Source organism: Schistocerca nitens, chromosome 2 (assembly GCF_023898315.1).
Source record: "Schistocerca nitens isolate TAMUIC-IGC-003100 chromosome 2, iqSchNite1.1, whole genome shotgun sequence".
NCBI lineage: Eukaryota > Metazoa > Arthropoda > Insecta > Orthoptera > Acrididae > Schistocerca > Schistocerca nitens.
This window is the reverse complement of record NC_064615.1, coordinates 609,518,718-609,545,378: the sequence shown is the minus strand read 5'-3', so window position 1 is coordinate 609,545,378 and position 26,661 is coordinate 609,518,718. Positions and strand designations below refer to the sequence as shown.

General features: G+C 43.2%; 1 protein-coding gene across 1 annotated transcript in view; it reads left to right on the top strand.

The window, feature by feature from the left end:
• The window catches only part of LOC126236692 (protein canopy 4), a 47,094-nt gene extending 25,088 nt beyond the window's left edge, over positions 1-22,006 (top strand). The window contains exons 4-5 of the mRNA XM_049946186.1: positions 7,214-7,298; positions 21,406-22,006. Coding sequence (XP_049802143.1) covers positions 7,214-7,298; positions 21,406-21,615 — 295 coding nt within the window. The 3' untranslated portion in view covers positions 21,616-22,006. The remainder of the gene's footprint in view (positions 1-7,213; positions 7,299-21,405) is intronic.
• Positions 22,007-26,661: the final 4,655 nt, after the last annotated feature.

Here is a 26,661-nt window from a genome sequence, read left to right as displayed (position 1 = left end):
TCAGCCAGTGGCTGAAGGTTCCGCCACCTGCTGGTCGTAGGGCTTCTGCGTCGTCGTCTGCCTCCGATGCACCTTCAGAGAAGCTCTCCCAGCCCTCTCACCCTAAGGGCTGTCGTGAGAAGAAGGAACGGAATGTGTCCAAGAAGAAGGATGTTCCGGCGGTTTCAGTACCGCCTGCTGTACATAGTCCTGGCTCCGGGGATGAGGTGGAGATCCTCGCCTCTGCCGCGGATCTCGCCCTCACGGAACCCTTGGGGGCCTTTCCTATGGACTCAGCTGACTCTCCCCCTGTGGCGGCAGTAGGCTCTGAGGCGCCGTCTGCCTCTTAGTCGCATTCACGCCCTCCCAGTCCCTTCCTGCTTCCGTTCTCCAGTGGAACTGCGGCGGTTATTTCCGCCACCTGCCTGAGCTCCGGATGCTTCTGGGTGTTTCCCCTGTTCTCTGCATTGCTCTGCAGGAAACTTGGTTTCCGGCAATGCGGACCCCCGCCCTTCGCGGTTATCGGGGATACTATAAGAACCGCGCTGCCTGTCAACGAGCGTCGGGTGGGGTTTGCCTTTTTGTTCACCACTCAGTCTGTAGCTCGCCAGTCCCCCTTCTGACGCCTTTAGAGGCAGTCGCTGCCAGGGTTGAGCTCTCGCCGGCTATTACTGTTTGCTCTGTTTACATTCCTCCAGATGGGGAGCTCCCCCGCCATGTCTTGGCTGCGCTGCTGGCTCAACTTCCGCCACCTTTGCTGCTTCTGGGCGATTTCAATGCCCACAACCCTCTCTGGGGTGGGACTGTCTCCGATGACCGCGGTCGGGCCGTGGAGCATGTGTTGGCTCAGCTCGACCTTAGCCTCTTGAACACCGGTGCTCCCACGCATTTCAGTGTGGCCCATGGATCGTTCTCGGCCATCGATCTCTCTCTTTGCAGCCCTGGGCTTGTCCCATCCCTCCACTGGAGAGTGCATCCTGACCTGTGTGGTAGTGATCATTTTGCCATCTATTTGTCACTGCCCCAGTGTCATTCTTCTGGGTGCCTGCCCTGCTGGGCTCTCCACAGGGCTGACTGGCCGGCTTTTACTTCCGCGGCAACCGTTGAGTCTCCCCCGCAGGGTGACATTGATGAGGTGGTCCATGTCTTAACCACGTCCATCATTTTGGCGGCCGAGGCTGCCATACCCCGCTCTTCTGGACTGCCTCGGAGGAAGGCTGTACCCTGGTGGTCGCCGGAGATTGCTGAGGCTATTCGCGACCGTAGGCAGGCCCTCCAGCGTCATAGGCGGCACCCGTCTCTCGAGACCCTCATCGCCTTTAAGAGGCTCCGTGCCTTCGCCCGTCATCTTATTACACGGCGTAAGCAGGAGTGCTGGGAGCGGTATGTCTCCTCCTTGGGCTCCCGTGTCTCCCCCTCGCTGGTGTGGCCCCAGATACGGCGGATTTATGGACACCAGACCCCTATGGGTGTCCCTGGGATCTCCTTGGACGGCGCTGTCTGCACGGACGCTGCCGCCATTGCTGAACACCTTGCTGCGCACTTTGCTTGGAGCTCTGCGACTGCAACTTATCCCCCCGCCTTTCGCTCTCTCAAGGAGCGGGCCGAGCGGACGCCGTTATCGTTCCACACGCGTCGTTCTGAGAAATACAATGCTCCTTTCAGCGAGCGGGAATTCCTCGCTGCCCTCGCCGATTGCCATGATACAGCACCAGGACCAGACTGTATACACGCGCAGATGCTGAAGCATCTTTCCAGGGACTGCCAGCGACACATCCTCACCATCTTTAACCGCATTTGGGGCGAGGGCGTGTTCCCGTCGCAATGGCGTCTTGAAGCCCGGTGCGGACCCACTGGCGGTGGACAGCTATCGTCCCATTACCCTCACCAACGTTTTGTGCAAATTGCTCGAACGTATGGTGGGGCGGCGTTTGTGTTGGGTCCTTGAGTCGCGCGGTCTCCTCGCTCCATCCCAGGGTGGCTTCCGTCGGGGCCGGTCTGCCACGGACAATTTGGTGCGGCTGGAATCGGCTATCCGTACGGCCTTTGCCCGACGTCAGCATCTCGTTGCTGTATTTTTCGATCTGCGGAAGGCGTATGACACCACATGGAGGCATCACATCCTTGCTACGTTGCATGAGTGGGGTCTTCGTGGTCAGCTCCCGGCTTTTCTTCAAACCTTTTTATTGCGCCGCTCTTTCCGGGTGCAAGTCGGTGCCTCCTCTAGTTCATCTTATACACAGGAGAATGGGGTCCCGCAGGGCTCGGTGTTGAGCGTCTCCTTATTTCTAGTGGCCATTAATGGTCTGGCTGCAGCCGTGGGGTCGTCGGTGTCTCCTTCTTTGTATGCCGACGACTTCTGCATCTCATTTAGCTCCACGACTACGGGAGTCGCCGAACGCAGGCTGCAAGTAGCCGTTCGCAAGGCAGAATCATGGGCTCTGACTCACGGTTTTCAGTTCTCTGCAGCCAAGACTCGAGTTATGCACTTCTGCAGGCGTCGGACGGACCACCCTCATCCTGAACTTTCCCTCGACGGCCGCTTCTTAGGACTTGTGTTTGATGCCCGGCTCACATGGGTTCCTCATATTACTCAGCTGAAGCAAAAGTGCTGGCGGCACCTCAACGCCCTCCGCTGCCTCAGCCACACATCTTGGGGTGCGGATCGCTGCACGCTGTTGCGATTGTACAGAGCCCTTGTGCAGTCCAGGCTTGATTATGGGAGCCTGGACTATGGGTCTGCATCACCCTCAGTGTTGAAGTTGTTAGACCCCATACATCACTGTGGGGTTCGGCTTGTAACTGGCGCATTTCGTACGAGCCCCGTGGATAGTCTACTGGTGGAGGCCGGGGTTCCCCCGCTGCGGATTCGCCGCCATCGACTGCTCGCCGACTATGCTGTCCACGTTCATTGCTCGCCGGGCCATCCCAATCGTCACCTGCTTTTCCCTGTCACGGTCCTCCATCTGCCCGAACGGCGACCTCGGTCTGGGCTTTCCCTAGCTGTCCGCGTCCAGTCCCTGCTGTCTGAACAGGGGTCATTCCCTCTTCTGCCTCCCTTTCGGGTCCGTGCACCTACGCCTCCCTGGTGTTTGCCCCGGCCGGCCGTCCGTCTGGACTTGGCACAGGGACCCAAGGACTCGGTTCCGCCCGTGGCCCTCCGTCGCCGTTTTCTTGCGCTCCTCGCCTCATTTCCGGGCTGTGAGCCTGTCTACACTGATGGTTCCCTGGTTGATGGTCGCACTGCCTACGCTTTTGTTCACGATCCCCATGTTGAACAGCGCTCCTTGCCAGCTGGCTGTAGTGTTTTTACTGCAGAGCTGGTGGCCATATTGCGCGCTCTTGAGCATATGCGTTCCTGCTCAGGTTCGTCCATCGTCATCTGCAGTGACTCCCTGAGCAGCCTCCAGGCCATCGACCGCTGCTATCCCTCTTCTCCTCTGGTGTCCTATTCGGGAGTCTGTTTCCACCATTACCCGTTCTGGTCGTTCGGTGGTTTTTGTTTGGACGCCAGGTCACGTTGGCATCCCGGGGAACGAACGTGTTGACAGGCTGGCCAAAGGGGCGATCGACGCCCCAGCTTTGGAGATCGGCCTTACGGCTCGCGACCAGCAGCTGGTGTTGCGCCGTAAGGTGCTTGGGATGTGAGCTGCTGAGTGGCGTGGCATGACAGCCCCGAATAAACTGCGGGCTGTCAAGGAGACGACCGATGTGTGGCTTTCCTCCCTGCGGGCTCCTCGCAGGGACTCTGTAGTCCTGTGTCGGCTGCGCATCGGCCATACCTACCTGACGCACGGCCATCTTTTGCGTCAGGAGGATCTCCCCCGGTGTCGGTGTGGGTCCCGGCTGACGGTCGCCCACATTTTATTGGAGTGTCCCCGACTGCGCACCCTCCGGCAGTCTTTTAATCTCCCGGGCACTTTGCCTTTGATTTTATGCGACGATGCCTCCATGGCTGACAATGTTTTAAATTTTATCCGTGGTAGTCCTTTTTATGGTTCTATTTAGGGGGTTCCTGCACCTTTCCCATTCTGTGTCTTTTGTCCTCGCGTCTCTCCAAATTTGTTGCTGTTTTGGTGTATAGTCTGCTGGTTGACTCTTTCCCTTTTTTTGTCTCGCGGTCAGTCAACCAGTTTCCGGCCATCTTCTTTTCTTCTGTTTCTTTCTGTCTGGTGTTTGTCTGTACTCTTCTTGTCTGTAGTGTTCGTTGCTGCACTTGTGTTCTTTTAGTGCCTGGGGGGAGTCTCCTTCCCCTTGGGGTTTTACCTGCTTCGTGACTATGTCTCGCCTGTTTTTTTTTTTTTTTTTTTTTTTTTTTTTGAATGGGGGACTGATGACCTTAGCTGTTTAGTCCCCCTTAAACATCCCAACAACCACCACCACCACCACCACCCGCGCAATGGTGGGAAATCATCGCAATCCCAATGTTGAAACCTGGCAAGAACCCACTGGAGGTGGACAGCTACCACCCCATTAGCCTCACCAACGTTTTTTGAAAGTTGCTCGAACGCATAGTGAGCCGGATGTTGAGTTGGCTTCTTGGGTCTCGGGGCCTTGTGGCGCGTCTCAGGGTGGGTTCCCTAAGGGCCACTGTGCCGCCGATAATGTGGTGTGCCTGGAGTCTGTCATCTGTATAACCTTTGCCCGCCGTCAGCATCTGGTCGCAGTCTTTTTTGACATGCGGAAGGCACACGGTATGACATGGCGACATCACATCCTCAACACTTCATGGTTGGGGTCTTCGGGTTCCATTCCCGATTTTCATACAAAATTTTCTGTCGCTTCGTTCCTTTTGCGTGCAAGTTGCGACCTCACGTAGTTCCTCCAGAGTTGAGGAGAATGGGGTACCGCAAGGATGTGTCTTAAGTGTCTGCCTCTTTTTAATTGCAATTAATGGGCTCGCTGCGGCAGTGGGAATTTCTGTCTCAGCATCCTTGTATGCTGACAACTTCTGCCTGTACTTTAGCTCCACTGGCATTGCAGCTGCTGAACGGCAGCTACAAGCGACTATCCGCAAGGCGCAATCTTGGGCTGCGGCGCATGGCTTCCAGTTTTCAGCTGCCAATACCTGTGTTATGCATTTCTGCCGGCGATGCACTGTTCAACGTGAGCCACGGCTTTATCTTCACAGCGAACCTCTTGCTGTGGTGGAGACCCATTGGTTTTTGGGATTGGGTTTTGATACCCGGTTGACTTGGCTCCCTCATATTCGGCAGCTTAAACATATGTGCTGGCGGCATCTTAACGCTCTTCGTTGCTTGAGTCACACCAGCTGGGGTGCTGATCAATCTACCCTTCTATGGCTGTACTAGGCGTTAATTCAGTCCCATCTAGATTATGGAAGCCTGGCTTATGGTTCGGCATCACCTTCCGCGTTGCAGTTGCTTGACCCCATGCTTCACAGCGGGATCCGACTCGCCACTGGAGCTTTCTGGACAAGCCTTCTCAACAGCATACTTTTGGAGGCAGGTGTCCCTCCATTGCGGTTCCGGCGCCAACGATTACTGGCCGCTTATGCTACACATGTTTGTAGCTTGCCTGGGCATCCCAATTATCATCTCCTGTTCCCTCAGTCAGTCGTCCATCTTCCAGAACAGCAGCCCCGGTCAGGGTGTACAATCGCGGTTCGCGTCAGAGCTGTTCTCTTTGGGCTTGAGGTTTTTCCTCTTCCACCTCTTTTCCGGGCTCTCTGCATATACCCCCGTGATGTGTGCCCCACCCATGCCTTCGGCTCGATTTGGCACAGGGCCCAAAGGACTCAGTCCCTCCTGAGGCCCTCTGTTGCCACTTTCTTTCAATCCTTGCCACGTTTCAAGGCTCTGACGTTGTCTATACTGACTGTTCAGTGGTTGCTGGTCGTGTTGGTTATGGTCTTACTCTAGGGGATCATTATGAATAACACTCATTGCCGGCTGGCTGCAGTGTTTTCACTGCCGAGCTGGTTGCCATCTCTTGCGGCCTAGAGTATATCCGCTCCTGCTCTGGTGAGTCCTTCATTATCTGTAGTGACTCCCTGAGCAGTTTACGAGCTATCGAGCAGTGCTTCCTTCGCTCTCGTCTGGTGATGGCTATCCAGGAGTCCCTCTGTACTTTAGTCCGTTGCGGCCGCTCTGTGGTCTTTGTGTGGACCCCGGGTCATGTTGACATCCCAGGAAATGAACGTGTTGACACGCTGGCCAAACAGGCTGTCGGTGCACCAGCCTTGGAGTTTGGCCTTTTGGAGAGTGACCTCTGGTCAGTTTTGCGGCAGAAGGTACTTCGCACCTGGGGTGAAGAATGGCGCACCCTTTCTTCACCCAACAAACTTCGGGCCATCAAAGAGGCTACCAGTGTGTGGCATTCCTCCTTGCGGGTCTCTCGCAAGGACTCTGTTTTCCTCTGCCAGCTGTGTATTGACCACACCTGGATAACACACAGCTATTTATTGCACCGCGAGGACCCACCTTTGTCGCTGCGGGTCAGCTTTAATGGTGGTCCACATCTTGTTGGACTGCCCGTTTTTAACTCCTGCACTTTTATCAGATGATGTTGTGATGGCAGATTTAGTTTTGAGTTTTATTCATGCAGGGGGTTTTTATCGCTTGAGTTAAGTGTTTGTCCTTTTTTGTGTTGAGCCTGGCCTTTGGCCTATGATTTTAGACTGGGGTTTTTAGTGCGTTTTGGCTTTTCCTTTTTTGTTTCTATGGTCAGCCAACGACCGTCACACTCATTGTGATTTTAATTCCTTTTTTCTGGTCTCTGTCTGTGTCTTTCTTGTCCTGTGTTGTCTCTTGTCATCTCCATTGTTTGTTCTTATTCTTTGTGGATGTTTGAAGTTCATGGAAAAAGGGACCAATGGCCCTAGTAGTCTGGTCCCTTCAATCCCACAAACCAACCAATCAACAGTCATTACTGAACAGATAGTGTAAGACATGCTTGATATTGTACAGTAAGAAACCCTTCTAACCCCCCCCCCCCCCTCTCTCTCTCTCGCTCTCGCAGTGTGTGTGTGTGTGTGTGTGTTAACAGGTATATTGTGTGGTTAGTATGTGTTGTTATCATTTTTGGACATAATGCCCCTTTTTACATATTTGGGCAGAATATAATCATTTGGTTAATGGTGCAGGCAGCAGTTCTGGAGAGACTACAGACACCATGTAAAATTGATTTTCATCACTATTTATAGTATAGTATTTATATATGTCCTATGTAGTCTTGTGGAATCATATTGAGATGCTTCTCATCTTCATTTCAGAAACAAAGGAGTGAAAGTGGAATTAGGTATACCATATGAGTTGTGGGATAAGCCTTCTGTTGAAATTACGAACTTGAAAATTCAGGTGAGTAAAAATACATGTTCTTTGTGTCACAAGTGTTAATGCACATATGTTACACTTGTAAACTGTTAATATTGACATAAGTAAGGATAGAAAAATTTTGGGTTACATTAATGCAAAATTGGCAGTTCTTAGCAACATATCATGAAATTGGCTATTTTTAACAAACTGTGGCAAAATTTGGCGTTTTTCCAATTCGTGTATTAAAAATGTCATAAATCTTAGGGCAGCAGTTTATTAATATTGATAACTAATAGTTACTTAACATTAAAATTGGATCTTAAGGTAGACATTTGCATTTCACCTTCAAAATGATTATTTCTTGTGAAAAAATTGATTCCTACAATGCACTGAAAGTGTGTGATGCAAGACCAAAGAGATAGAGTATACCTCTTTGACATTACCTGGAGCATGAAATACTCCATTCCTATCATGTTGTAAACTCAGGTTGTATTGCATATATTAACCAACGAAAATGTTACTTAATAACGACTGGACTGTGTGTACATTGCCATCTGACATAGTTGAAAGAGTTTCTGTGTTGAAAGTGAATTATTTACAACTGAATTGAGTGAGTCAAAATTCCATCTTACTGCAAGATCTTTGGTTTTGCAGAGTGGTTGCTGTGTTCCACATCTTTAGCTGGACATCACATCAGTGTCCACGTTTTCTTGTGCTTCCTTGCTGTTTACTTTGATCTCATTCACAGAAGCAGTTTTTGTAACTGTAAAAAATGCCAAAGCCTGCAGTTACTGCCAACAAAAGAGTTTGTAGCTGATGGTCTGTATGCTTCCGATAAATCTACAATATTGTGCAACAGCAAGATATCGTGGTACAGAAAAGGTATTGTATTGAAACATATGCAGCTTGAGAATCACAAAGGGAATAGATTCAAGAATTCCAGTGTGCAGATAAAGTGGCAAGCTTCGATTAGTGGCAGCTTTGAAGTACCTAAGAAAAAGAAAAACAACTATTAATATCTGACTCAAAGAACTGTCAAAAGTTTTTCAAAGTGAAGTTCCACTTCACAAATTGGAAGATGAAGATTTTCGGCAGTGGATGAAAGAATTCATAGGAGGTAAGATGTGGCCACTGATATGAAGCAGTATGATGATCAAATTGTAGTTTTCAGCTTGCCACTGTATATTTATTAAAGTAACAAATGTTAGCAAGGAATTAAATTAAATTATTTTTAAATCTAATGCTAACAGTGAGGTTAATTTTGTTTAAGATGCTGGTGACATTCCATGCATCAAGATGATGAGGGGAAACTGTTGTACCTTCAACACAAAACCAATGAAAGGATAACATGATGCAGCAGCTAGCTAGGAAGGATGTTGTAGTGTTGTCAGACAAGACTACTGACAAGAGTTTGTTGTGTTTTTGCTGTGATAGTAAAGACTGTTGAGGCATGGAACTAACAGAAACTTTTTGTTGTGACTGTGCAAGTTCTTGACAGTAAAATCTACTCATTGTGATTGTTCAATATTGAGTGTTTTGCAAGAATGTAATATTCAATATGAGAATGTTAAAGCTGTTGTAACTGACAGTGCTAGTTATATGAATAAATGTGTTAATTCATTGGAAACAATTTTAGGAGACCATTTATGCCATGTTCAGTGTTGGGCGCACAAGCTGAATCTGGTCACAAATGTTTGGAGAAACTTTTGTAATTGAACTCAACTATAACTAAGTTAAAGAATGCTTTCCTGCATACCAGAAATAGAAAACATTTATATCTACAGTTTTTAACAGAGAAGAAAAGTGACACAAAGGCATTTCCTCTTCTGGTGTTGGAAATCTTGGCTTTCCACAGCCACTTATGTAGCAGAATATTTTGAAGACATGGTGGAATTCTTCTGCATTGATGATAAGCAAAAATTGATTATGTTAATTTATTGTATAATGATAATGCAAGTTCAATTATTCTGGAGGCTGTGTTCATTAAGGACATGCAAATTATTTGATAAACATCAAGGTGCACTTAGTCTTCAAATCATCCTATCTCGAATGAATTATACTCAGTTAAACAGCTGGAAAATGGCATTGCTATTGTGGCAGATGGAATTTTTGGTGAGAAAATCGGCAAGCTTCTGACTAAAGTGAAGAGGCATATCCTTTCAGGTGGAGATGAGAGAAACGCTTAAATGTTCCTGATTGCATCATCAAACAAAGTTGATGATGTTCTTGGCTACAAATCCATGTAAGTCTAGGTTCTCAGTTGTAGGATTCTGTTTTTTCAACCCTAGGACAGTAATCACAAACTTGTTAATGCTGACAGGGCAAAGAGTCTTCCATGTCTACCTGCCACAGCATCTCTTAGCAAGCTAGATATTCTGAAGGGATACAAATATGTGCAGAATGTAGTTGAACAGCAGCTTTCAGCAGGAACTGTGGACATTGCCAAATGCCTGCAGGTGACTAAACTTGACAGCCAAAATTTGCTGCAGGTGCACTGGGTTCAGTGTTCAAAAACAGACTCGGAGTGGTTATTTTCACAATATAATGAGATACAAACAGACTGGCGGTAAAATGTCTCAGAAGAGAACTTAGAACTAATGACAATAATTTCATGTGAAAAAGTTTCCTTGATGTACAGTTAAGTGTTAATTTTTCTTTGAGGAACTCTATTGGTTTACTATAAGCATGTACCTTCCTGTACAATAATGTAAATAAATTTGATGTCTAGTGTGTAATAAATAACAATATAATTGACAGGTACATCTTCATTCTTAACAAAGTACTGAGTTACAGTGAAATAACACAAAAATGACTGTAAATATCCATGGGAAAATTTCTTTTTCTGTTCAAAAATTGAAATAAATTTGGTATTTAATGTCGAACAAATATGATCTACTCGAAAGGTATATTTTTATTGATTACATAGCTCTGAAAACAATTAAGTAAGACAAAAAAATTACAAATTTATTAACACACATTGAGAAAATAGCACCAAAAATGGCAATAAAATAAAATGACTTTTTCCTGTCACTAGTCATAAGTTTATGGTACACATTACTTGCTTTATTGCTGGAGTCAAAAGGGTGGGGCAGGTAGAGAGAGAAATAGGCAGGAAGCAGGAGGAGGGTTGGGGACAAGTAACTTTTGCTGTCTCATAATTTCCTAGCCTATGCATCTATCTGCCTCTCTATTTCAAATTCCTATCCTGCGCTCCTGTCTCCTTCTGAGCCTCAGCTACCTGATCCCAACCCTCCTTCTGTTCCTGCCTCTTTCTCCCTCTACCCACCACATCTGATGAAGACCCCACACCACTCCTGTCCACCTTCCAGTTTGCAATCTTGGCATTGTGTGCCCAGCCGGCATTGCGCGATTGTACAGGTGTGTGTTGGGGGGTGGGGAGGGGGGTGCTTCTTTACTTCTGAATTATTTACATTCTGCTAGAAATTTCCTTACTACACTGATAGAAGATAATTATGTATAAGGCTGTGTGGTGACACTGCTGACAACATAAGTCAATACGGGGTACATTCTCATGGGGGCAGTAGTGGTTGCGCATCTCTTCCTGCTGTGGATCAGGCCTATTCAGTGTGGCTTGTAATTCCTCGCATTATTGCATAAAAGGCTATGGACGTCAGCAGTTGTCTTGAGTTGGTTATGTTAAAATTGCAATCTTTCAGTCTCAGATATTCAGTGTATTTCTGTTGAATTTAAGTTTTGAAAACAAGCTAAATATATGATTTACATCTACATTCTACATCTACATTTATACTCCGCAAGCCACCCAATAGTGTGTGGCAGAGGGCACTTTACGTGCCACTGTCATTACCTCCTTTTCCTGTTCCAGTCGCGTATGGTTCGTGGGAAGAAAGATTGCCAGAAGTCTCCGTGCGCGCTCGAATCTCTCTAATTTTACATTCGTGATCTCCTCGGGAGGTGTAAGTAGGGGGAAGCAATATATTCGAAACCTCATCCAGAAACGCACCCTCTCGAAACCTGCACAGCAAGCCACACCGCAATGCAGAGCGCCTCTCTTGCAGAGTCTGCCACTTGAATTTGCTAAACATCTCTGTAACGCTATCACGCTTACCAAATAACCCTGTGACGAAACACGCCGCTCTTCTTTGGATCTTCTCTATCTCCTCTGTCAATCTGGGATGGTACGGATCCCACACTGATGAGCAATACTCAAGTATAGGTCGAACGAGTGTTTTGTAAGCCACCTCCTTTGTTGATGGACTACATTTTCTAAGGACTCTCCCAATGAATCTCAACCTGGCACCCACCTTACCAACAATTAATTTTATTTGATCGTTCCACTTCAAATCGGTCCGTACACATACTCTCAGATATTTTACAGAAGTAACTGCTACCAGTGTTTGTTCCGCTATCATATAATCATACAATAAAGGATCGTTCCTTCTATGTATTCGCAGTACATTACATTTGTCTGTGTTAAGGGTCAGTTGCCACTCCCTGCACCAAGTGCCTATCTGCTGCAGATCTTCCTGCATTTCACTACAATTTTCTAATGCTGCAACTTCTCTGTATACTACAGCATCATCCGCGAAAAGCCGCATGGAACTTCCGACACTATCTACTAGGTCATTTATATATATTGTGAAAAGCAATGGTCCCATAACACTCCCCGGTGGCACGCCAGAGGTTAGTTTAACGTCTGTAGACGTCTCTCCATTGAGAACAACATGCTGTGTGTCCTGTTTGCTAAAAACTCTTTAATCCAGCCACACAGCTGGTCTGATATTCCGTAGGCTCTTACTTTGTTTATCAGGCGACAGTGCGGAACTGTATCGAACGCCTTCCGGAAGTCAAGGAAAATGGCATCTACCTGGGAGCCTGTATCTAATATTTTCTGGGTCTCATGAACAAATAAAGCGAGTTGGGTCTCACACGATCGCTGTTTCTGGAATCCATGTTGATTCCTATAGAGTAGATACTGGGTTTCCAGAAATGACATGATACGCGAGCAAAAAACATGTTCTAAAATTCTACAACAGATTGATGCCAGAGATATAGGCCTATAGTTTTGCACATCTGCTCAACGACCCTTCTTGAAAACTGGGACTACCTGTGTTCTTTTCCAATCATTTGGAACCTTCTTTTCCTCTAGAGACTTGCGGTACATGGCTGTTAGAAGCGGGGCAGGGGGGGGGGGGGGGGGGCAATTTCTTTCGTGTACTCTGTGTAGAATCGAATTGGTATACCATCAGGTCCAGTGGACTTACCTCTGTTGAGTGATTTCAGTTGCTTTTCTATTCCTTGGATGCTTATTTCGATGTCAGCCATTGTTTCGTTCATGTGAGGATTTAGAGAAGGACTGCAGTGCGGTCTTCCTCTGTGAAACAGCTTTGGAAAAAGGTGTTTGTTATTTCAGATTTACGCGTGTCATCCTCTGTTTTAATTCCATCATCATCCCAGAGTGTCTGGATATGCTGTTTCGATCCACTTACTGATTTAACGTAAGACCAGAACTTCCTAGGATTTTCTGTCAATTCGGTACATAGAATTTTACTTTCGAATTCAGTGAACACTTCATGCATAGCCCTCCTTATGCTAACTTTGACATTGTTTAGCTTCTGTTTGTTGAGAGATTTTGGCTGCATTTAAACATGCAGTAAAGCTCTCTTTGCTTTCGCAGCAGTTCCCTAACTTTGTTGTTGAACCACAGTGGGTTTTTCCCGTCCCTCACAGTTTTACTCGGCACGTACCTGTCTAAAACGCATTTTACGATTGCCTTGAACTTTTTCCATAAACACTCAACATTGTCAGTGTCAGAACAGAAATTTTCGTTTTAATCTGTTAGGTAGTCTGAAATCTGCCTCCTATTACTCTTGTTAAACCTTCCTCCCTTTTTTTATATTCCTATTTACTTACATATTCAGGTTTGTTGCAACGGCCTTATGATCACTGATTCCCTGTTCTGCGCTTACAGAGTCGAAAAGTTCAGGTCTGTTTGTTATCAGTAGGTCCAAGATGTTATCTCCACGAGTCAGTTCTCTCTTTAATTGCTCAAGGTAATTTTTGGATAGTGCACTCAGTATAATGTCACTTGATGCTCTGTCCCTACCACTTGCCCTAAACATCTGAGTGTCCCAGTCTATATCTGGTAAATTGAAATCTCCACCTAAGACTATAACATGCTGAGGAAATTTATGTGAAATGTGTTCCAGATTTTCTCTCAGTTGTTCTGCCACTAATGCTGCTGAGTCGGGAGGTCGGTAAAAGGAGCCAATTATTAACCTAGCTCGGTTGTTGAGTATAACCTCCACCCATAATAATTCACAGGAACTATCCACTTCTATTTCACTACAGGATAAACTTCTACTAACAGCGACAAACACGCCACCACTGGTTGCATGCAATATATCCTTTCTAAACACCATCTGTGCCTTTGTAAAAATTTCGGCAGAATTTATCTCTGGCTTCAGCCAGCTTTCCGTACCTGTAACAATTTCAGCTTCAGTGCTTTCTATCAGCGCTTGAAGTTCTGGTACTTTACCAACGCAGCTTCGACAGTTTACAATTACAATACCGATTGCTGCTTGGTCCCGGCATGTCCTGACTTTGCCCCGCACCCTTTGAGGCTGTTGCCCTTACTGTACTTGCCCGAGGCCATGTAACCTAAAAAACCGCCCAGTCCACGCCACACAACCCCTGCTACCCATGTAGCCACCTGCTGGGTGTAGTGGACTCCTGACCTATGTGGCGGAACCCGAAACCCCACCACCCTATGGCGCAAGTCGAGAAATCTGCAGTTTACAATTACAATACCGATGTTCAAGTATCCACCAGGCCAGATCTGTGTAGGCAGGCATTATTATCTACCACATGAATCTAGTATCAGAAAATGCTTGTAAAGTCATACATACTCCTAAAATTATGCCACCGCAGAGAACACTAGGGCTGTCATATTGCTCTTCCTACAGTATTGGATGGGTTATAACCTTTCCTATGGACACAGCAAATAATTTGATGATGAGATTAACTCAACAAGTTAAACTGCAACTCCATTGTTCCCAAGTCCACAGGCACTGAGTAAGACATTGTTTGTCAAGACCCATGTTGGTTTCGAGTAAAGGGCATATGTCTGGTGGTTCACTGAGCTTAATAGCTGAAGTGGCCTGTGCTGGCCTGACAGAGTGAAACTAAAGCAAAGGTAGACAGTGTAAAGGAATGAGACAAACATAAATCTTCAACTCTCCTCCTTTGGAGCATAATTACACAACACAAATAGTTCAGTTAAGTCTCTGTCTTTGATGTGAGTGATAGGTTTGGTGAACTGTCAGATGCAGAAAACTGAGCCATAGTTACTAGAGGCAAAGTACTGGTTCAAGAGGAACTGTCTGTCTCTAATTACACACAAACACTTTGTCGTTCAAAACTACGAATATCCCGGAGTTCTGCACTGTAGCGGTCAGGTCTTGGTATAGCTCAAAGATGATTGCTGGCGGCTCAATGTAGAGTCGGAGGCAAATATCCCAGGCTGGTAGACTGGTGTCAGGTGGCAGGTTGTGGGATGATTCAGGGAGAGATTCTAATTGAGGAACTCCGGCAGCAGCTGTGTAAAGCCCAGAGAGCTCATCTGTGGAAATCTGGCTAGGTATAGCTGAATATCATCTTTAAGCACCAGTATACCATGAGACATGTTTTTGAGCACGTGATCCTATGGAAGCAGGTAGGCCCATGCTGACTGCACCTTCATGGAGCAATGCCGCCTGCTGGCGAGGCATGCAATGCCGCCTGCTGGCGAGGCATGCGATGGGAACTGCAGTGGTGTTGTTCACCATTAGAGCCCCTGTGAATTTTGCCATAGGCCACTTGTGGTGCAGCTTTTTTTATATACTGGAAGGCTATGAGCCCCAACATAGCAGTAGTAGCACCACCTCTCAATGTCAGTGATACAATGTCTCATGGGAAATGTGTGATCCAGAGGCTCTTGCTAGATGTCAGTTGAGGGTAGGTGCCATTAAAATTTTGGGCATTTAAGGCAAGATAATAACATGGTGCCAGGTTGTAGTCTTGTGATGAACATTGTCTATACTAATTCATAATTTTTGTGAATTTCTTGCAGGCTATTGTTCAGGCATCTCGGAATCTAGCTGTGCCGTTTCACACACACATTCCATTATGAGATTTGTTGTTAACATTATTGACTCATTCAGAGGAAACTACACTATTCATTTAGTGAACTGAACACAGATGATGATACACACTTGGATAACATTTCCTTAAGCACTGTACAGAAAGGCGTACAAGATTCAGCTGGTTTCAGTCAATAGATTCCAGCAGAACTGAAAAAATTGAGTGATAAACCACAAGTATTCAAATCAAAGTTGAAAGGTGCACTCAATCATTCTCTGCAAGATGTCCTTGCAGTAGTTAAAAACTTTTTTCACAGAGTGTGTCATATATTTGTATACTCTCTTTTTTCTGTTTGGTTAATTACTAGCTTAGCATACACTGCTTTGTTCATGTAAACTGTTAGGTATGCACAGATTCTTTTGGTGGTCCTTCAATCAAATTTTTATGTTGTTCACGAATTGCAACATCATCTAAACTTTTCACACTAAATAAGGTCATAGAAGCATGGTCTTTTCTGAATGTACTTTCGACCTAAAAGTGATTCTTACAGCTGTAGTCAGAGGACTTAATCCTGCCTTTAGGGTTCTTGAGGCACTATTTTCATACATATTTCTTTAGAAGTCAGATACCAGTTTAATATGACAATATATTTTCATAAATATCATCCCCTACTTCACCCGCTTAGGGGTTGAATTTACAGGAAATACTTATTTTTTCATTTCTAACCAAGAATCCAAATACAAATTTCCAGTGATTTAATTTCAAAAATGTTTTCATAATGAAATATTTCCTCAAAAAACTCATGCCTTATTTCAACCACTTCTAGTTTGAATTTCTAAAAACACTGAAACATGTAGTTTTTATTTCTAACCAAGAAGGCAAGTACCATAGATTTAGCCTTAAAAATGCTTTCGTAATGAAATATTTTCATAAAACAGTTCATCTCGAATTTCACCTCTTTGTTGGTTAAATTTCCAAGAATGTTGAAACATGTATTTCTTTATTCTGACTGAGAAACCAAATATCATTTTTCACAGTTCTAGCTTCAAAATTTTCTTAATAGTACCATATTTGTAAACAACCTCTCATCCGCTCTTGCACCTCCTTGGGGTGTAATTTTGAGAAATCCCTTCTTAAATGATGCCTACAGTATGAGATGAACATCCTCCCCAACTTTCAAGTTTCTATCCTTAGCAGTTTGGGCTGGCAATGGAGAGTGAGTCAGTCTGTCAGTGAGTCATCAGGGCTTTTTTCCCTTTGTAATTAGAGATTTTATTTATAAAATTTCTTTATCGGCATTTTATGAACTATGTACTTACTCATTCCATTATCAAGTTGCTTTGGTTAGCATAGTTCCATAAATAATAAATAAATATCTCTCAGAATCTTCTTGGCACCTTTGATAAAATGTTACAGGCAACAGTCAATTCGCAATCCATTTCAGACTTACTGTAGCAGTACTGTAATCTGTCAGTGAACCATACAGCATACTGTTATCCAAATGTATTGACTATGCCATCTTGCATCCATGTGACTTGTTTGCTCACAGCATTTGTCCAAAACAAAACAACTACTCAAGACCCCTGCCCACAGCGTTTCTTGCTGGTGTGCCATGTATTTCTGAGTTGTCCTACCACATTATTTCCATGTGTCAGAGAGTTTTTGCAAATCTCAAAGATCTCTTAACTCTAGGAGATGATTTAAAGCAGTAATTGAACACACTCCCAGTTGACACTTTTGACCACCCTATACAAACTGTTCGCTACCTTTTCTCCTCTTAAAAGCGAGTGTACTGTGGAAACCCCTTAAATATAAATATTTTAGGTTATACTTGACCATTATGAATATCAATTGACAAAAAATATTACTGCTGCATGTCACATATTTTGTTCTTTCCACTATGCGTTTTGGGGGATTATACCTCCATAATCAGGAAAATGTATTTCAGACGGTAAGGTAGAGATGATCCATAGATGCAACCATATGTGGACAACTTGCATTATCTGGTAGACAAAGGGAAAACAAACCTATTTTAATACAGATCTCGACGTTGTGTGGTTGCATTGGTGAACATTAGTTGTTGTTGTTGTGGTCTTCAGTCCTGAGACTGGTTTGATGCAGCTCTCCATGCTACTCTACCCTGTGCAAGCTTCTTCATCTCCCAGTACCTACTGCAGCCTACATCCTTCTGAATCTGCTTAGTGTGTTCATCTCTTGGCCTCCCTCTACGATTTTTACCCTCCACGCTGCCCTCCAGTACCAAATTGGTGATCCGTTGATGCCTCAGAATATTTCCTACTAACCGGTCCCTTCTTTTAGTCAGGTTGTACCATAAATTCCTCTTCTCCCCAATTCTATTCAGCACCTCCTCATTAGTTATTTGATCTGCCCATCTAATCTTCAGCATTCTTCTGTAGCACCACATTTCGAAAGCTTCTATTCTCTTCCTGTCCAAACTATTTATCGTCCACGTTTCACTTCCATACATGGCTACACTCCATACAAATACTTTCAGAAACGATTTCCTGACACTTAAATATGTACTCGATGTTAACAAATTTCTCTTCTTCATAAATGCTTTCCTTGCCATTGCCAGTCTGCATTTTATATCCTCTCTACTTCGACCATCATCAGTGATTTTGCTCCCCAAATAGCAAAACTCCTTTACTACTTTAAGTGTCTCATTTCCTAATCTAATTCCCTCAGCATCACCCAATTTAATTCGACTACATTCCATTATCCTCGTTTTGCTTTTGGTGTTGTTCATCTTATACCCTCCTCAAGACACTGTCCATTCCGTTCAACTGCTCTTCCAAGTCCTTTGCTGTCTCTGACAGAATTACAATGTCATTGGTGAACCTCAAAGTTTTTATTTCTTCTCCATGGATTTTAATACCTACTCCAAATTTTTCTTTTGTTTCCTTCACTGCTTGCTCAATATAGATTGAATGACACCAGGGAGAGGCTACAACCCTGTCTCACTCCTTTCCCAACCACTGCTTCCCTTTCATGTCCCTCGACTCTTATAACTGCCGTCTGCTTTCTGTACAAATTGTAAATAGCTTTTTGCTCCCTGTATTTTACCCCTGCCACCTTCAGAATTTGAAAGAGAGTATTCCAGTCAACATTGTCAAAAGCTTTCTCTACGTCTACAAATGCTAGAAACGTAGGTTTGCCTTTCCTTAATCTTTCTTCTAAGATAAGTCGTAGGGTCAGTATTGCCTCATGTGTTCCGATATTTCTACGGAATCCAAACTGATCTTCCCCGAGGTCGGCTTCTACTAGTATTTCCATTCGTCTGTAAAGAATTTGCGTTAGTATTTTGCAGCCGTGACTTATTAAACTGATATTTCGGTAATTTTCACATCTGTCAACACCTGCTTTCTTTGGGATTGGAATTATTATATTCTTCTTGAAGTCTGAGGGTATTTCGCCTGTCTCATACATCTTGCCCACCAGATGGTAGAGTTTTGTTAGGCCTGGCTCTCCCAAGGCTGTCAGTAGATCTAATGGAATGTTGTCTACTCCCGGGGCCTTGTTTCGACTCAGGTCTTTCAGTGCTCTGTCAAACTCTTCATGCAGTATCATATCTCCCATTTCATCTTCATCTACATCCTCTTCCACTTCCATAATATTGTCCTCAAGTACATCGCCCCTGTATAGACCCTCTATATACTCCTTCCTCCTTTCTGCTTTCCCTTCTTTGCTTATAACTGGGTTTCCATCTGAGCTCTTGATATTCATACAAGTGGTTCTCTTTTCTCCAAAGGTCTTTTTAATTTTCCTATAGGCAGTACCTATCTTACCCCTAGTGATATAAGCCTCTACATCCTTACATATGTCCTCTAGCCATTCCTGCTTAGTAATTTTGCACTTCCTGTTGATCTCATTTTTTGAGACGTTTGTATTCCTTTTTGGCTGCTTCACTTACTGCATTTTTGTATTTTCCGCTTTCATCAATTAAATTCAGTATCTCTTCTGTTACCCAAGGATTTCTACTAGCCCTCGTCTCTTTACCTTCTTGATCCTCTGCTGCCTTCACTACTTCATCCCTCAAAGCTACCCATTCTTCTTCTACTGTATTTCTTTCCCTCATTCCTGTCAATTGTTCCCTTATGTTCTCACTGAAAATCTGTACAATCTCTGGTTCTTTCAGTTTATCCAGGTACCATCTCCTTAAAATTCCCACCTTTTTGCAGTTTCTTCAGTTTTAATCTACTGTTCATAACCAATAGATTGTGATCAGAGTCCACATCTGCCCCTGGAAATGTATTACAATTTAAAACCTGGTTCCTAAATCTCTGTATTACCATTATATAATCTATCTGAAACCTGTCAGTATCTCAAAGCGTCTTCCATGTATACAACCTTCTTTTATGATTCTTGAACCAAGTGTTAGCTATGATTAAGTTGTGCTGTGTGCAAAATTCTACCAGGTGGCTTCCTCTTTCATTTCTTACCCCCAATCCATATTCACCTACTACATTTCCTTCTCTTCCTTTTCCTACTGACGAATTCCGGTCACCCATGACTGTTAAATTTTCATCTCCCTTCACTATCTGAATAATTTCTTTTATTTCATCATACATTTCTTCAATTTCTTTGTCATCTGCATAGCTTGTTGGCATGTAAACTTGTACTACTGTGGTAGGCGTGGGCTTCGTATCTATCTTGGCCACAATAATGCGTTCACTATGTTGATTGTAGTAGCTTACCTGCACTCCTATTTTTTAATTCATTATTAAACCTACTCCTCCATTACCCCTATTTGATTTTGTATTTATGATCCTGTATTCGCCTGACCAAAAGTCTTGTTCCTCCTGCCACCGAACTTCGCTAATTCCCACTATATCTAACTTTAACCTATCCATTTCCCTTTTTAAATTTTCTAACCTACCTGCCCAATTAAGGGATCTGACATTCCACGCTCCGATCCGTAGAACGCCAGTTTTCTTTCTCTTGATAACGTCGTCGTCTTGAGTCCCCACCCGTAGATCTGAATGGGGGACTATTTTACCTCCGGAATATTTTACCCAAGAGGACACCATCATCATTTAATCATACAGTAAAGCTGCATGCCCTCGTGAAAAATTACGGCCGTAGTTTCCCCTTGCTTTCAGCCGTTCGCAGTACCACAACAGCAAGGCCGTTTTGGTTAGTGTTACAAGGACAGGTCAGTCAATCATCCAGACTGTTGCCCCTGCAACTACTGAAAAGGCTGCTGCCCCTCTTCAGGAACCACATGTTTGTCTGGCCTCTCAACAGATAACCCTCCATTGTGGTTGCACCTACGATACGGCTATCTGTATCGTTGATGCACGCAAGCCTTCCCACCAATGGCAAGGTCCATGGTTCATGGGGGGGGGGGGGGGGGTGAACATTAGTATAAATGTAAATACCTCTCAGTGATCACATGTTGAATTTTCATTCATATTTATGGAAAATATCATTTCTATGAACTGAATTAAGCAAAGATGGCATATTAAGAGCTACGAAAGTCGAGAAACAAACAATAAGAATGCTGCTAGCAGAGACAAATTTTATGTATCATTTTAAATTACTATTTTACTCTGATATTTTGTGTGTGTAATTGCAGGGCAGCAACTTCTGTTAATCAGTACTATGGTAACCAGGCAAAGTTGCAAATTCACGTATTTTGTTTATTTGATGACTAGTTTCGGGCTGGGACCCATTTTCAAATCATCTAGATAGTCGAAATGGCAGTTCCAAATATATAAAAGCCATGTCAAGATAGTATATATATCTGGATGATTTGAAAATGGGTCCTGGCCTGGCACTAGTCACCAAGCAAATAAAACAGTAAAATTTGCAACTTTGGCTGGTTTTCCATTACACTTATTACTTTCCTGTTTAAGAGAACTGAAATCTGATCATAAATTACATATAAAGTTAGATGGTTTGGATTTGCCACTTCTGGTTAGTGTATGACTTTTGAGTGATTTCATTGATCCAGTTGTTATGTGAAGTATTTTGCATACAGATAATTAACAATATATTACAGTGATTATTTTATGATTCTTTCTTTCAGTGTGAGACATTATTGGAAGATTATGAGTCCGATATTGAAGATTGGTACTGGCGGCGCCAGGGAGATATCTCTCTAAAAACATTTCTGTGCTCACAACGTGCTTTGAAAGGCAATGATGATTCATGCCTAAATCAAACACTGAAACCACAAAAGAAAGAAGAAAATAATGAATTAGATGAGACTGAGAAATCAGAAAAAGATGAACTTTAGTTAATTTGAATGCTTAGTAAACATAGGCATCACATGAAAGGGGTCACATTGACCGTTAGGAATTAATGTGCAGGTAAACTGTCACAGGCTGTATTTTACTTTTGCTTTATTATTACATTTCCTCATCAGGAGAGAGCATCTTCAGATATTCATTTCTCCGATAGCTTTAAATTTTTAACATGTTGCCACCAGGGCAATGAATATTGTAATACACTCATGTCTCATTATTAAAACTAGAAATAGAGCAAATAATATGAGACCTGTGACAGTTCACCTCTATATTAATCTGCATTTGTTGCAACTTCTTTATACCAAACATCTTTGTATTAGCTTAGTCATATGAAGTCTGATTATACCATTTAGAGTTCATTAAAGCTTTTATTTTTTGTATGTTGTATTTCTCATATATTGTAATTGCTAACATTTCCAAATGTCAGTCTCATCTTTGAATGAGCTATTGTGATGGTTTTATTTACAATTTTGTTACTTAGGTAATAGATGTTACCATAAAGTTTAATTACGATTTCCAGATTTGATGATCTTGAAGTACACTGGGGAACACGAGTGTGTCAAATGTGCTTGCCACTGACCAAGAATTATTTTGTCACAATAACAATTCAGTAGCAGTTTGAACTGGGCAGACATTCAATGCCTATCAAATTTTCTGATGATACGCTCTCCCTCCCACTTTCCCTATGCACACAATTATATTTTCTTATAACGTGAGGCAAAATTGAAAAGATGGAGATAATGTGAATGGGCAAATTATCAAGTATTTCAAGTTAGCTTCAGAAGGGAGGAAACTTAAGCTCTAATACAGTTAAAATGTGAGTATAGGTTATTCGTGAATTGAAGGCCTTGTAAATTAATTAATTTTTTAAATACTTCCCCATGTATAATTTTTAAACGACTTGACATTTCTGTACATTCATAGTAAACACTGCCATAGAGTGTAGTAGTAGAACATGTTGTCATAGGGTATTGTTGGGTGAAGTCATTTATCTAACACTCATTGAATTGACTGAAATGTGCATCTATTGTGCCTCATGAGATACGAAACAATGTTTAAGACGTGTTAAATTCTGCATTTAAAATACATCTATACATAAGTACTGGAATAACATAGCACTGTTTGAGCACTGAACAAAGTCCCAAATGATTGATGTTGAAAAATAACACACTACTCAAAACAAATACTGTGGTGTGGTCCAATGAAATTTCTGTTAGATTCTATTTATGATGCAGTGTGGGATTAGCTCCTTTCCTAGACCATGAACAGCCTTACACGAATGAAACGGGGTGCATTTATGAGAAGAGTAAATCAACATATGTACAGACCGATATTCCCAATGACTGCATATTATGGTATGTAGGAGCATGTTTTGAACTTGAACATAACATTGTTACAGGAAATGAAGCTTCTCTTCAAGAAACGCCAATCATATGAAATAATAGCTTCTTTTCAGATTAAAAGGTAGATTCCAAGATTTCCAATGTACCACTCTGCTCCTTGATGAAGAAGATATCATCATATACAATCGCACCAAAAAGTATTGGCACACGCGCATATTTATCGTTCCTGGTTACAAACACTGCACCTTCCGGTACACAGCACATGTACGTGCTACGTCACATACCAGACATTACAATTCTGCCCACAGTGCCTACCATTAACAAAGAAATGCAGTGTTAAGGTCAAACATGTATCCCCTCTGCACGCAAAAAGTATTGGCACAGAGCATGGCTTCTCTGGGTTTTCAGGTACCGCAACATCATCTGCTGACACAATAGACACTGCGTGTTGTTGACAGCCCAGTCAGTAGTATGTTGCTGTATTTCACGATAGTGGTCAGCGTGGGGCCGAAGAAGAAGGAACATTCAGTGGTGTTGTGTGAGAGAGTGGTATTGCTCCATTCACAAGGGAGAAGCTATCGACAAATCGGAGCAGAGGTGTCTGCTAGCTACACCATGGTACGAGCTATCATACATAAATATAAAGAGACTGGAACAACAGTGAATAAGTTTTGTGCAAAAGTGCTTACAACCTGAGAGCGTCTCCATATCGTCGCACTTGCTCGGAAGGAACCTGCTACAAGTGCAGCAACTATTTCTGAGGTTGTTCAGATGACGTCTGACAAGACGGTTTGTGTTCGAACCATACGAAATGTGTTGAATGAGGCTGACATGCACGGACATTCTCGCAGGAAAAAGACATACATATCGGAAATTAACAGGCAGACACGCCTGCAGTTTGCCAAGGACTACATCAGCAAGTCGATGGAGTTTTGGAACACTGTGATATTTAGCAACAAATCAAAGTTCAATGTGTTCGGATTTGATGCAAGAAAGTAAGTTTGGCGGCCTTACTGGGGTGTTTCATTTCCAGTAAGACAACGACCCAAAACATAGCGCCACGAAAACGCGGGAGTAGTTACTGTACAATGCCCCCAGAAGGGTTCTAACACCACCTCAGAACCCCATTGAGAATCTGTGGGCTCATCTTGACGCACAAGTCAGAAAAAGGCATCCGTCCAGTAAAAACGACTTGGAGAAAGTGCTCGTGGAGGAATGGTCAAAAATTACCCCTGATATCACCCGGAATTTAATACAAAGCATTCCTAGCCATTTATGTGCTGTTATAGATGCTAAAGGATGCACACTAGCTGTTGGTAGGTGAACATCAATGAAGAAAATGAACACACTGTCCAATTCATATGCATGTGCCAATACTTTTTTGGATGCAGAAGAGCGATATTTATTTTCATAACACTGTATGTTACTTTACGGACAGGTGATTTGGACATATTTGTTACCTATGTAATGTGAGGTGGCATGTGTCTGGGTTCTGTTCTGAAATATATGTTTCGATTAACGACTAAAATGTAACTGTGCCAATACTTTTTGGTGCGATTGTAGACTATCTTCTGAAATACGTGATTAGTTTGATAAAGCTAGTTTGTAATAGACCATGAATGTATTGTTTTGTTATACTATTGTCAGTGGAAATTAGTGGTTGTTTCCACTGCACGCAAGCTCTCTTGGAATGTGGACAAGTGCAAGATCGCAATCACCATCAAGACAAACAATCCAATTGTTTCCAAATAGTGATATAGTGATAAACTTCTTGAGTCTAACTTATTGTTTAAATAACAAGGGATAATACTTTGAAGCCATACCAAATATAGTGAATGTGTGAAATTAGGAGGAGTGGAACAAGTGGATTGGTTGAGATGATTCTGTGAACAGTGCATTTGTTAAGGAAGTCCCATACAAAGTACAAAGGCATAGTGCAACCTGTACTAGGGAAATCTTTTAGTGTTGGGATCCTGCTCAAATTCCTGACGAATCGGTCTCTCTCTCTCACACACACCCCCTCCCCCTCCTTCCTTCACCATGGCACATGCGCTCCCCCCCCCTTTTTCTCTCACCCCCCTCTGTGCTAGGATCTTACGAGGTCATTAATGCCTGTATAAAAGTGTAATACAGATACTCAGGGAAATTAAATGGGGATCTTTGGTAGTGGGGTACAAATCTCAACTTTATACTTAATTCTCTCATGTTTGTGCTGACTGAATTTAGTGAACTTATATTTGAGGTAGACTGTGAAAATTATGCTACCTCAGTTATTTACTAGGGGAATTCAAAAAGTAAGTTACACATTATTATGACAGGCCAGGTACCTTCCATTGAATGCTGCACTACTGGACTGTACAAAATAATTAAGTAATTTCTTAAAAGTATTTAAATTAAAAATGCAAATACTTGGTTATTTTTTCTATTTCAAATGTAAATGCAAAATACATCTTTCCAAATTACCTTTCTTCAAATAAAATACCTCTACAGTGGAACTTCGGTTTAAAATTTTTCCCGATTCTACACCATAAACTGGTATCCCCTGTGAAAACCCATAAGATCAATGATAAAATTCCCCCAATTTTACGTGTCTTCCTTGTAAGGTTTATCTTGATTCTACATTCTTACTTGGCGCGGTCCCATTTTCTTTGGTATTAACATTTGATGTGACTGAATGACTTATAAGTGGCATGAAAGATAGATGGTTCGCACTGCAGATGGTGGCGGAATTGAGAGAATACTTTTTGCCATTGCGGAGAGAGGAGACTAGAGGAAATACTGACATAATCCATGATTGGTATTGCCAACACAACTTGCAATGTTTAGTTTCACTGCACTACTGCCAGGCTGTGGCAGCAAAGGATAAACAGGAAATGCGACATGAAGTGTTCTGTACTGAGCCAATACATGACAAACGGGCGCAGCCGACACCTTTTCTTGTGGCACTTATAACTCGGTCTCGTCTTTTTGCATCTATTTACAATGTACTGTATTCAGCGAAAACATCATTTGTCAACCTTCCAAATTCAAACAAGAGTCTCTAAAAATATGCTCAAACAGAATTGAGGAAACACTGGCCATTTCTGGCTAGTGAGCTCTTAGTGGCTGGTGACCTGTTAAGTCACCCAACAGCAAGAGCAGCCACCACACCACACCAAAGCTGGTTTTACACAAGTGACTTACTGGTCAAAATTGACTACTTGAAGTGCTTGCACCTTTTGTACCTGCATGTAAATCAGTGACCAACCACATTGAAAGTGTGTGTATGACGTTAATGATTGATTGAGTCGAGTGTGGAGTACTAAATTTCTGAGTATGCTGTGCGACATGTGTGCACAGAGATGAGGAACTGTAGTGGCATCTGCTAACATTGTAAGTTATAACCTATTATGGCAGAGTTCACTCCCATTATAGAAATGGATTTCGTGATTTCATGTCATCTTGATTTTATTAGGTTGTTTACTTTGTTTTCGTGGCACACTGAAAAGTTACACTTGGTCCTAGTATTTTCTCCTACAAGAGAGACGAAATATCAGAGAGGAAGAAGTATCTACGTTTTACAAAAAAAGAACCTACTCTGTGTATAGATAAGAACGTAAACAGATAAACATGTTTTAAAGAAAATTATTTCAGCATTGAAAAACACAGAATTACTGTACAGGAAAAACAATTTTTGTTATTTGGCACCTAGCT